The sequence below is a fragment of the Physeter macrocephalus genome, chromosome 11 (genome assembly GCF_002837175.3).
Source record: "Physeter macrocephalus isolate SW-GA chromosome 11, ASM283717v5, whole genome shotgun sequence".
Taxonomy (NCBI): domain Eukaryota; kingdom Metazoa; phylum Chordata; class Mammalia; order Artiodactyla; family Physeteridae; genus Physeter; species Physeter macrocephalus.
In genome coordinates, this window is record NC_041224.1 from 23,223,941 (window position 1) to 23,237,234 (window position 13,294).

A 13,294-nucleotide genomic window follows, 5' to 3' on the forward strand; every position below is an offset into this window, starting at 1 on the left:
CTTCTCTGGTGGCGCAGTGGTTAAGAATCCTCCTGCCAATGCAGGGGACATGGGTTCAAGCCCTGGTCCGGGAAGATCCCACATGCCGCGGAGCAACTAAGCCCCTGCACCACAACTACTAAGCCTGCACTCTAGAGCCTGTGAGCCACAACTACTGAGCCTGCATGCTGCAACTACTGAAGCCCGCGCGCCTAGAGCCCGTGCTCCGCAACAAGAGAAGCCACTGCAATAAGAAGCCCGAGCACTGCAATGAATAGTAGCCCCCGCTCACCGCAACTAGAGAAAGCCAGCATGCAGCAACGAAGAACCAACGCAGCCAAATATAAAAAACAAATAAATAAATAAATTTATAAAATTGTTTTAAATACAATGATCTCTTGTCTGATATAACTGGGATTATCTTCTTTATCTTATGAAAACATGCATAAGGGGTGAGGAGAAGGTAGATGGGGAGGAAGCGTAATCTTTTTTCAAGTTACAAAGACGTTATCTCCATCTGTATTCTGAGGAAATAAGGAAAAGAGCTAAAAGAGAAGCAGCAAAAACAGCAGCTCCCATTTTATTTCTTTCACAGAATTTCACGAAAACCACCATGGTCACTTAGTTGTTCTACAGCCACCTGCACCCCACAGTCAGCAAGGTCGGGACCACCACTTCTGACCTTACTCCTTCCACCAGGGCAAGCGTAGGAGAAAAACACAGGCTACAAAGGCTGCGAGTCAGATCCCACTGAGGAGCCTGGCTCATTTTCCACAACAACAATAAAGGATGTGGGCAGCACTTGCTTGACTCCGCAAAACAAACTGGAATCTGAAACGATTTTCCAATATTTTAGAAAGTGCTACACGCTTCTCATTTTGAAGGTACAAAATACCCATCTACATTTCATTTTCTTTCGAAGACACATAACTCCAAACGTTCGTATCTCAAAACTAAAATTGTAAATAACGATCGCATTTGGCATAAGCAGCGGACTGCACAAGAGAGGGAGGATGCGAGGAGGTGAGCGAGAGAGAGTAAAACACTTAGTCGCCTGATTCCAAAAGATCTGCCAGCTTACATCTTATCCAAATGTACAAGATGAGTCTTTTATACTTACCTATCTAAAGACTTTACCTTAATTTTAAAGCAATATATATATATATTCAAAGAAATTGCTAAAATTTGAAAACGTTTTTACCTTAATCTTAAAGCAATATATATCCAAAGAAATAACTAAAATTGGCACCATATATAATTAATGTGGCAATGTAAATATCAGCAGCCCCTTACATTTTTCCGTTTACAATCATAACTTCAATGGACTGGGTGGAACAGCAGAACAACTGAGTCATTCCTGTGAAAAGTTCTCGGGTACCATCTACAATTTAGTTTCTGTAAAGTTTTCCCCTTAACTGGGAAATGGCCTCCTCAGGTAAACCTTTTCCACAGATACATTTTTGAAAATGTAGATCATTTTTATCTCCTCTAAAACTTTCTGTTAAGCAATTAAAATAGGAATCTAAGAACAGTCAGCACTAATCAGCAGTAAGTAATAAAGTTTATTAATTATTAAAACTGGCATCATTTTTAAAACTTCACCAAGTCTATATTATATCTTAACTTCTTAGGCTTGAGTAAAAATATGCTAGCTTCATTAATATCACTACTAAAAATCGGACTTTGTTAATTGATCTCCATTTCTTTCCCTTTTTTGGGGGAAACTTTTGTCTTTGTTTTCTCTAATCCTTGTAATTGATATTATTGTTGTTACTGTTATTGAGAAATAATATATTCAGCCCTCTTCTTGATATTTTACGTGCATTGCTCTAAACAGCTTAACAACAGCAAAGTAAATAATGATATAATTGGGTTATAACCCCAAAACCAAAAGAAGTTATCTATGAGGCTCCACCTCCACAAGAGAAGCATTTAGAATAAAGAAATTAATGGCTCAGACATCTAAAGAATTAAGTCCTTCTCTCCAAACCCCATCAGCAGAAAAAGCATGTTCTCTGAGAAGAATATTAATTTTCAAGGAAACTACTTTGGTCCGCAAATTATAACTGAAAATTATAATTTTAGAAAATGTGATTCTGGGAAATTTCTGAGTGATTGCTGTTGACCCCACACACACACCTTAAAAAAAAATCTTAACAGTCTGAATAAAGTGAAAAAGAAACAGCTGGTGCAGGAGGTCGTCAGGATAAAAACTGAAGACAAAGTGGGAGCCCCCAGTCCTGAAGATGCAGAGTGTCTAAAACTGACGCATTTCTCGAACTCAGGCTTGTAGCAGGAAAGGGGGCCAACCTTAAACCAATATTTAACAAAATCAGTTGAAGAACTTTTAACAGAACTCATTTTCAAAGCAAAAAACATATTTCAGGGAACAAAGAGGTATGTCAGGAGGCTCATGGAGCCCAGTGGCTGAACCCTCGTTCCATAATTCTCATTATTGGTGCATTAACTGCCATCGGTTCTAGGCGCAAAATGTGGGTGGTACAACCTACATTGTACCTTCTTGTTTTGGAAAAAGGTTAGATTTACAGAAAAGATGGAACAGAGAGCTCCTGCATACTCTTTACCCAACTTCCCCCAATGTTGACATCTTCCATAACTTTGGTTTATCTGTCAGAATGAAGACATTAACATCGGTACGACACTGTTAACCGAACTACAGACTTATCTGCAGGTCCTCAGTTTTTTCCACTAACATCCCTGTTTCACGGCAGGATCCCACACTGCACTTGCTTATCGTGTCTCCTCAGACTCCTCTGACCTGAGACTGTTTCTCAGTCTTCCCTGGTATTTTGCGACCACGACATTCTTTAAGAATGGTGGTCAGGTACTGTGTAGAACGTCCCTCAATTTTGGCTTGTCTGAAGGTTCCTCATGATTAAACTGGAGTCAAGAGTTTTGGGGAAAATTCCACTGAGGTCCCATCTCATTACACTACATCAGGGGCTCCTGCCATCACCGTGAATTATCACTAGTGATACTACCCTTGACCACTGGGTTCAGGTCAGTTCACCACAGTTCCCCACTATAGAGTTAATGCTTTTCTCATTCCATCCTCTATTCTTTGGAAACAAATTACTAAGGGCAGCCAATCCTCGAGAGAAGGGGAATTAAGCTCCACCTTCTGGAGGGGGAAGTATAACATATATTATTTGGAATTCTCCTGCGAGGAAATTTGGACCTTTTCCCCATTTTATTTTTTATTCAATCATTTATTAGTATCACCGTAGTCTCGTGGATATTTATTCTGGTCTTTCGATTAAAATCCAATTATATCATTATTTACTTTGCTGTTGTTAAGCTATTTTGAACAACACACATAAAATATCAGGAAGAGGGCTGAGTATATAATTTCGCAATAACAATGATAAAAATATCAATCACAAGGAATGGAAAAAACAAAGACAAAAGCTCCCCCCAAAAGGGGGAAAGAAATGGAGATCAGTTAACAAAATCAGATTATTAGTAGTGATATTAATGACGCTAGCATATTTTCACTCAAGACTAAGATGTGAAGATATAATATGACTTGGTGAGGTTTTAAAAATTATTTTGGTTTTAATAATAAATGCTGGTTATTCTTATATTCCTATTTTAATTGCTTAACAGAAAGTTTTAGAGGTGATAGAAATGAGAAGGTTGTTATGAAATATTTTACCGTTTAAAATATTCAACTAAATGAACACTGGGCAATATATAAAGTCTGCAAGTATGTTGGAAAGTGGGTAGCATACTTAAGAGCACAGAATATGGAACAGGACAACTGAGACTCATAACACAACTTTATCTTTCAGCAGTTGGTTTAATTCTTAGGTGAATTATTTAAACTCTCTCAGGCTCTACCTCCTCATCAATAAACTGGGAATGGCCACACTACTTACACTTCAGAAGGTGATTAAATTCTTAGGTGAATTATTTAAACTCTCTCAGGCTCTACGTCCTCATCAATAAACTGGGAATGGCCACACTACTTACACTTCAGAAGGTGATTAAATGCGATACAACACATAACACAGCCAGCAAGAAGCAAGTACTCAGATCAACTTGGCTATCATTACACGAAAATACCAAAACCTCAGAAACACTACAGTTTGGAGATGGGACAGATGGAAACCATGTTTATCCCCACCCTGTGAAAAACACTGCCCCAAAGGCAGTCCAGCACATGAGGGCACCTAGAACACATGAAAATTAAAACAGAGCTGCCCCGGCAGCTGGAAAGCAAACACCAGGTACCTCAGTCCCAGCAGCTCACTAGGCTCTTCTCTTTAATAACAGGACATGACTTCATGACCCGAAGTAGGTATGTTTATCAGCCAAAGTATTAAAAATTAAAAGTAGACACCAACTTAGAAAGATGAAATGAGGCCAAAATATTTTTAAGTGTCTAAAGAATACGTGAGTTTTTGTTCAATATAATTTAATCAGTGCCAGTTCCTGGTCTCCTCTCCCAAATCAAGAAAAATGGGCATAACATCTTCATTTCCCTCTGTATGATACGTAACTTGGAGGGGGCTCAACAAGGATTCTGACATTGCTTTGGATTTATATTCCGGGAATGGTTTGTGAACTCTAAAAATATCACACCCAGGCTTAAAACATTTTCTCAATAGCACCTTAGGATTTCGTAACTTGGAACACAAATTATAATATTTAAAGTATGTGAAGGGGGATTATATTCCTAAATGTGGCCCAGAAATAGATGAGTCTTAGTTATTAACAGCTCAGGCTAGGGCAGCTTGGCACTTGAGGTTAGCCTATTTTAAAAATGAGTAGAACCATCACTTACTGAACAAAAATGCAGTGCACTCAAATTAAGATCTTTTAATATGCAAAACAGAAGGGTGAAATTTATAGTTTTCGAGGCCTTCTACGGGAATTACAAATGTTGTAGCAGGATAGCCTAAGACCTGGGGTTCCCTTGAAGCAAACACCCCAGAAAATTAAACACAGCTATAGGGCTCTCGCAAAGGAAACGTAGTTTTAAAACACTTCTTAGCCCATCCTTTGAGGTTTTAGATGGTTATTGTAACTAGCTGGCAGCTATGGTTGGCCCATAAATAACCATAAGATAGACAACTTTTTTTTTAATAGCCAGCTGGTCAAATGGACTAATTCAAAAATAAAAAATTTACCAATATGACTCACCTTCTACATTAGAAAGAAAAAATGAGAAGAAGCAGACCAGGAAGCCAAAGGTTTGAGAAGAGAATGAGAGAGCAAAAAATAGGTAAATTTAGAATATCACTTCATTTACTTATTTTTTAATGTCTGTACATAATTTACTTGATCAAGATTATAAACTTGATAAAAGTTCTCTCTTTCTTTTTTAATTCTAAAGAGAGCAAATATCCATTTCTTTTTTTTTTTTTAATTGAGGCATAGTTGATTTACAGTGTTGTGTTAGTTTCAGGTGTACAGCAAGGTAATTCAGTTATATATAATATAGAGAGAGAATATCACTTTACAATGAATGAACAAACGAATGAATGAATGAGCCAGTAAGCAGCTATTTTAAAGAGCCACGTGGAGCAGGATTCAAACGTCATTGCTATTGTATTGTCTGTGTATCAACTGCAAAAGTTTTCTCGCTCTCAGTAAAACAGGGAGCAGACATTTTCTGGAGGTTTCTGGTGCCTGACTGGTGACCCTAATGCTGGGAATCCAGTGTCCTGACCTTACATATTCAAATGCACTTGAACTAAGATTGGAGGGGACGTGGGATGCACCCAGTAACAGTAAACAGAAACAGTGCTTTTATCATAGCTTCTATCTAGAAAAGTATTTCCTGTTCTAGTCTTGTATTGGTAAGATAGGATCCAATATCTCAATGGGGTGTTGTAATACTTTAAAAAAAAACTAAAAAAATTAATAGCTTTTCATTTAAAAATTTGAGCTAAGTGTGAAAAGAAGCGAAGTGTCACAAAACCAAATATGCTAAATGTTCCAGATTCTATTCTAAGATAGAAAAATTAGCCCAAAACGAAGACATATCAAAATAACGATTATATTCCTATTTGCCATCTCTTGACAAAGATACCTTCCGCTTCCAGCTGGACCCAAGTTCTTTAAAAAAGACTGTGCCCCGGAATCAACAGAGAAGCTTTAAAGAAAAACACACAAACGTCCTGAAATGGGTAAATGAATCTATTGGTATAAGTGTGTTTCATTTTTTCATCTTTTAAAAGTCCATTAAATTAAAATTAAAAGGTAATTTTGATACACAGCCAAATGGAACTATTAAACTATTCAATAAGACAGTACATTCTGGAACTCAGAAACAGTACCAGTTGCTTCTTGGTGCTCTGCATCCTACCCCTCATCCCCCAGCCCACCCCATCTAGGACTTCTCACAGAGCTCTTTATACATCATAAGTACTTTGCACTTTATTATTCATGAATTTATGGGAAGCAATTATCAATAGCTTTAAAAATGTTTGTTTCCTTGGTCAAAGTAAGTCTACTTAAGGAATCTACTCTAGGAAAATAATCAGAGATATGAACATAAATTGGTATATAAGGATATTCTCTGAAGGGTACTTCTAAAGGTTACTTATAAGAGCAAAAAAAAAAAAAAGTCTAAAGTATAAATATGTTAAGCAACAAGAAAAATCACCAAATAAAGTTAATAAACAACTCCAAAAAATCATTACATAATAGAACCTTGTGCAAAGTACCAATATTTACAAGACAAAGGAAAATGCTTTCAGTATAACACAGATTAGGGAAAAAGGCAGGAAATTAAACTGTACTGATTGGATGACTCCCCATTGGTACCAAGGACAGCCACCATCTGTGTAGAGCTATACTATGCTCCACAGAAGTCCTCAAATTCATACACCAAATGTCAACACTCCTCATCATCAAGACCCCATATTACCTACCTGCTTCTTTATGTGTTTCATTTCTTTAGAAAATGCAAAGAGCAAGAAATACTACTATTGGGGGGAAAAAAAACTATTTGGGGACTCAAAATATACCACAAGAAAGATTTGTAAAAATCATTTTCTAAAGTTAGAAGGAAGATCTCACATTGCTTTGAATGTAATGGAAAGAGAGGTGACAAAGACATAATTAAGACAGCACCTCTTCCAAGAGTTTGCATGCGTCAGGGGTATTGGAAAGATATCAAATGTGACAAGCAACTAAATCAAACAGAAATAATAAACCCAGAGGGTCAGAAACATCCAGAGATGTTCTTAAACATCTCTTTAAGAAATGGGAAAAAAAATTTTTTTAACCTAATGATGCCAAGGCAATATGTTCTCTTACCACTTTCCTCCCCTTCCCTGATCAGGTAAGAATCTCTCTTGGAAACTAGTCAAAGTATGATTTTATGCTAATTCTACCTATGTTAACTGGGGGGCAATATAACTTAGAAAAACAACACCTCTTATTATTTACCGGAAGGAACAACAGCTTACAAGTGGTTGTCACTGCCCAACAAACAGAACAGAGACCTGATTCCTAAAACCTCACGGCAGACTGATTCTGGTAAGTGCCACATTACAGTGGGATGAGTCAAACCCTGTCCACATCCTCGGTGGCCTCTTCACTCACAGGGACACAGACCCAGTAAGGATGGCTAAAGAGATGGCAGGGCGACTTGAGAATTCACACCGACTGAAATACTCTTTCCCAAGGTGGAGCATTAATACGCACACACAAAATCTCAAATGAAAATACATCTTCTAGCAAGATACTTTCCACACAAACTGTGAGCCAAATGGTCTCTAAGAGCTGAAAAGGGCAGTCAGCCACAAAGAGCTGGGTAACAGGAATAAGCCAATGTTCCAAAGAACTTAGAAAAAAAGCCAAGATTCTCTTCCCCGCTATGCCTCACTGCCAGATAAAATTATGACAGAATTTAGGAAATCCAGAAGCCCGTGACACCCTTGGTCTCTTCGAGCCCTCACCTGGCTTAGCAGCATCAAAATCTGTGAACTTTGCCCTCTAAACTCGACAGTGGGATGAAACAGTATCACTATTATTACCTGGGAAGACTCCACCTCTCATCTGTGGTTTTGAACCACAAGGGAGATTTCAACGTGACTGTGTTCTCACACACGAGAAAGGAACTGCCTCGTTCAGAAATAAACGATTTTAACTGATTGGTGACATTACACTAAAACTGTTTTGCTTATTTAACTTGGAAGAATAGAAGCTACTTACATATGCAGATGAGTTATACAAGAACACCAACCTATTTTAACCATTGGAGATCAATGAATCACAGGACTGAGAACACTTAACTAATTGATTTCCGTGTTTTTATACAGAAAACCTAAACCTCTACATGCTGATAAGAATTTATAACATCTTGAAATTGCCCAGCATAGGTAAACTCTCCTGGATGCAACAGAAATAAATAAACTTAATACTGATAAGCAAGTATGCTTTCCTCCAAGCATCCTTTCTTAATATTGAAGACATTGGAAGTCATTTTATAACTGAAAAGAAGACAGCATTTATCAGACATATACCTGTTAAAAAAAACAACAAGCAGCTCAGACTAAAATACAAACAGCTTAAAAATCTAGACTAGGAAACTTAGTAAACAGGTATTCGAAAAGTAAAGCCAAAGATAATTCAAAAGACGAATTCATTACACATTACCTTTTATGTGTGTCGTACGTGAATACGATTTCATCTAGAGACATGTGTGTGAATCAAGGCCTCTGCCATGGGAAAGTGTAGGCATCTGGCTACATTAAATACCACTCCCAATAGGGAAAAAGCTTGTTGGGTGAAGTAACCATTTTTAAAACAAAATTATATTCAAGTTTGTCTTACAAGTGCTGATACTTATAATGTGAAAAAACATAGTATAAATGTCCAACAATAAGAGAATGATAAAGTATACTCTACCCCGGAATACTTTGCGTTCATTAAAAATATTTTCTAATAAAATTCACACCAGGGGAAATCCCTATGAGATGAAAAAAATGTAGAAATAATCAGGATGCAAATATATAGACAAAGAATGACACCGACTGTGCGTGTGTGTGTGTGTGTGTGTGTGTGTGTTCACTAATATCTTAGTACTGGTTGTTGGTGAGTTTGGAATTATGGATAATGTAATTCTGTTCTATTCTACTAGTTGCCCAATTTTTTACGATAGACACGTTATTTAAAAGAGAACAAATGAGGGACTTCCCTGGCTATCCAGTGGTTACGACTCCATGCTTCCACTGCAGGGGGCGCAGGTTCACTCTCTGGTTGAGGAACTAAGATCCCACATGCCACGTGGCACGGCCAAAAAATAAAACAAAATAAAAGAGAATGGCAGTGAGGTGGACACGGTTAACTGGCCATAAGCGTCTCCATCCTCTCCAGGCAGCTTCCCTGGGCTGCAGAGCCTGGAAGGCTAAATAAAGTCCATTTCCCAGACACCCCTAGACATAAAGATCTGGAGCAAACTGTATTCTGCCCATTTGGATTCAATAGCCTGAGGTTTTAATGATAATTGTGAAATAGGGGATTTTCTTGGGCTGTTATTAGTGGCAAGCCACGGAGATGACGGCATTTTCTAGGGTGTTCCTGGGTTCAGGCCCACAGGTGACAGGCGGCAAGGTGAGCACAGGTGGAGACAGTGCTAACGTCTACTGGGCCAATGCAGGCAGCAGGACGCCAGGTCCTGCACCTCTGCCCCCTCCCCGGGCCAGCTAGACACGCTGTACTGCATTGTCCAGAAAGCCCTGGGGGCCCAGCCTATGGCCTGCTCCTCTAGCCCTTCCAATAATTTTCTGAAAAACACATTCTCAACATTAAGTCCTTTTATGTTTAAAATAGCTCCTGTGGTTCTGTTTGCTGTAACTGAAGCTGACTCATACAGCCAAGATGTTGAATGAGTGAAAAAGAAAACTTTGATTACCTCAGTGACTTCTGACCCCCTATCCTTCAACTAAGCAAAAACCTTTTTTTAAAGTAATAAATTTTTTTAAACTACCAACTTGACTTGTTATATATTTGTGAATATCCATGGAAATCAGGTCTATTCTCAGCACAAATTAAAGGTCACGAGGCCTATTCAGAAACCAGATTCTTTGAATAGTCTACTGCATGATAAAGCATTCTAAATGTTCAGGCTAATCTCAATGAGAAGAAACTCATCACACATCTAATAAAATATAACAGAAGAGTTAAACCCCTCATCCAAAAAATCAGACTATAGTACATTGTATTTTCTTGGTAGATTCTTCTCAGTTTAAACTTACATATTCCCTTCTTTTTTTTTCTTTTTTTCCTTTACTTGAACTGGTACAAAGAAGAGTTTGTTGAAATGTGAAACCAAGATAAAAGAAATATTTAAAACAGGTATTTTGACATAGATGCAAAGGATAAATCAAGCAAATATCAAACTACATTGATTTTTACTATTAATAAATACGTGATTAATATATCTCCACACTTCTTGATATGTATGGTGCTCAATTACTGGCTGCACTGAAAAATGTTTATTAATTCATTCAACAGATGTTTGCTGAGAATCTATTTTATAGATTCAGCAGTGAAAATGACAAGCACAGCTTAAAGCTCATTGGGTAAAAGGTTAGAGATATAACAGAACGGGATGGTACAGCTTCTGTAGGAATATATGACAAGGAGCATTAACACAAATTGGAAAAAAGGTAGACTAAATAGACTAAAATAAAGCTTATTTATTTAGACTAAATAAATTAGGTCATGGACAAAATTAAATTTGGTCAAAGAAGAGAACATTATTAAGACTAGACAGTACACTTCCATTTCGTTTCAATTGAGTAGAGAGAGCAAATGACCATGGAGGGCATCCACTTTCATCCTTAAAGGTTCACATGCTGTGATTTCTTTAATGTACTTCAGGGGCCAACATGAATATGTGCTTATACATGTGCAAAAGTCCCCTGTAAGGACATGCAAAAAGCTCATAAAGGGGTTGCCCAGGAAGAGACATGGGGTGACCAGCAGACAAGTTAGGAGTTAGGAGAGGGCCCTTAGGTGTACATACTTCATGTTAAGAGGTTTCATTTTTCATCATAGGAACGTATTACCCATTCCAAAAATGGATACATAAATAGATACACAATATATAGCAAGGATTTAATCAGAAAATTCAAGGGCAATACAAACTAAGAAGTTATCTGAACTTTGGTGTGAAGGTCACAGAGGACGCAGCAGGGACGCCGTGGAAGCAAAGGCCTGGTCCACGGCTGACTCCCATCACTGATAGAAAGACGACACGAACTAGAAGCAGTTACCTTCCTGTCACAAGCTGCAGGGCTGCCGGCGGTGTTTTGTTTGAGGAAGCCAGCGGTTGTCGACCAGCGTGTGGGGTTTTTCCGTGAAGGTTCTTCAGAGGAGAAGTTACTATCACTGACAGACGTGGAGAGGCCAATTAAGGCTGGGTCACTGCTTCGTCGGACGTGAAGAGGCATATCTACAACACAAAACAGCGTTATTAAAGATAACCTAATGTCTGAAAACTACATGTTAGGATAAAGGTAGTTAAATCAAAAGATTAAAGAATAGAATAACACTTTAAGGTGACAGTGGGTCAGCCTCCTCAATAGAAATTCCCTTAGTCCCTTTAAACACTTCACTGCGAAAGAAATATGGTACCTACAGGATATCTGGAGTGAGAAGGCCGGGCTGGCATCTGCACTTCACCCCGGTCACCTGTGTGGCTCTGGGCAAGTGGCCTCCCTGTCCCCTGCCTGTGGCCCTTCCTACACAAACAGCAATAAAACAGTACTTCTCTCCTAAGGGTACCGGGAGGACTGAATGAGCTAAAGTGCGTAAGACAGTGTCTGACACACGGTGTGCGCTCAATAGAGAGTGACAATAGTCACCACTGCTGTTCTTATCATCCTGATATTGGTTTGGCTCGCCTATTAAAGAAATCTGTTAAATAAAATACTTCCTTTGTTCAACAAAGTATTATCAGAAAGTACAGAGCACAGACATGTTTCTTATCCTTAAGGAAACGGAAATCTTAAAAGTAGTACACCAATACGCAGGTAGTGTCTGCCATATACTCACATACACAATTACATAAAAGATGGTGTTTTAGCAACTGTATTCAAATGAAAGAGGAGTGAGTGTGTTTGCAATGACTCTTAACAAAATCCACAACAAACCCAGGCTAAGATTTGTAATGGTAGCACTGAGAACATCCTAGCAGATGTGATCACTGTTACAGAAAAGAAACAGAACCACAAAACCAGAGAGAAGAATAAAGGCACATGAGTCTGTAGCACTGAGAATCAGAACCAAAAGCCCCACACATCAACAGAGTGAAAAGCATAATAAACGTCAGACAAAAATTTTAGACGAAATTACGCTTAGAGTAATGTTTTCAAAAACTAGGATACAAGTTAAATATTTATAAAAAGCCTCTAACAAAGCAGCTTTAGCGGTGAAGGAGTAAACTCATCATTTACCATGAGAAACATTTTTGGAATATTGATGCATTTGCTCAGTGGTGCGGCTACGGAGATCCTTGAGGATATGAAACTAAAGATAGACTATTTACATACATTGAAGGTTATATTTAAACCATTGTCGATCCAATATGTTAAAGCAAATTAGAAACAACTAGAGAAAACAGAAGCATATGAATCATAATAATATTGCATTTAACATTTGCTTCCAATAAAGGATTTGATAACCAAGAAAGAGCCTGAATAACACTACCAGAGGAAAAAAATATACTGAACATTTAATATTGTTGGTGGTTATCTTAACTTGCTGAGAGAAACACATACATGAAAATTATGGGGAAGAATAATTTTCAATTTTCAGTGTGTAAAAAGTGTGTGTAAAAACTTGTGACAGCTCTTGCTGCTTATAATTTGCACCAAAAAAATAAAAATAAAACACAGCAAAGAACTATACAGTCACTCTCAAAACAAGTTCACAAGAATATACATCTAAGGAACTATGTGTGTTAATAGTACACAATGCTCTTACCATAAAAAAGTTCCCTCCCAATTAACAAAATTGTTCCCAGATTCAAAAATCAAAAATGTAAGCAGAAAAGCAATAAAATGGGAGGAGGAAGAATAAAATACTTCTGGGAAATTACAATAATGCTCCTTAGATATGGGCTCTGTTGCTTTCCAATTACAGGGTTGCTGATTACTTAGTTGTTAAGGAATTCTGTATACCTCAAGTTCTGTGTGTGTGTGTGTGTGTGTGTGTGTGTGTGTGTTAAGTCTAAAAGAAGCACTATTAGTTCACAAAAGGCCTTTAAAAATGGTACAGAGGTAATGACTAAAAGCAGTACCCACAATAATAAAATAACCACATGAAAGTC

The 13,294-nt window shown here is 37.9% G+C and overlaps 1 protein-coding gene across 33 annotated transcripts in view; it reads right to left on the reverse strand.

Moving 5' to 3' along the window:
• Positions 1–13,294, reverse strand: part of PARD3 (par-3 family cell polarity regulator) — a 678,698-nt gene that overhangs the window by 353,826 nt on the left and 311,578 nt on the right. For all 33 annotated transcript variants that reach the window (XR_002892687.3, XM_055087799.1, XM_055087804.1 and 30 more), the window contains one exon: positions 11,238–11,416. Coding sequence is in view for 32 of the 33 variants with exons in the window: in XM_055087799.1 (XP_054943774.1) it covers positions 11,238–11,416 (179 nt within the window). In the remaining variant the exon portion in view is untranslated. The remainder of the gene's footprint in view (positions 1–11,237; positions 11,417–13,294) is intronic.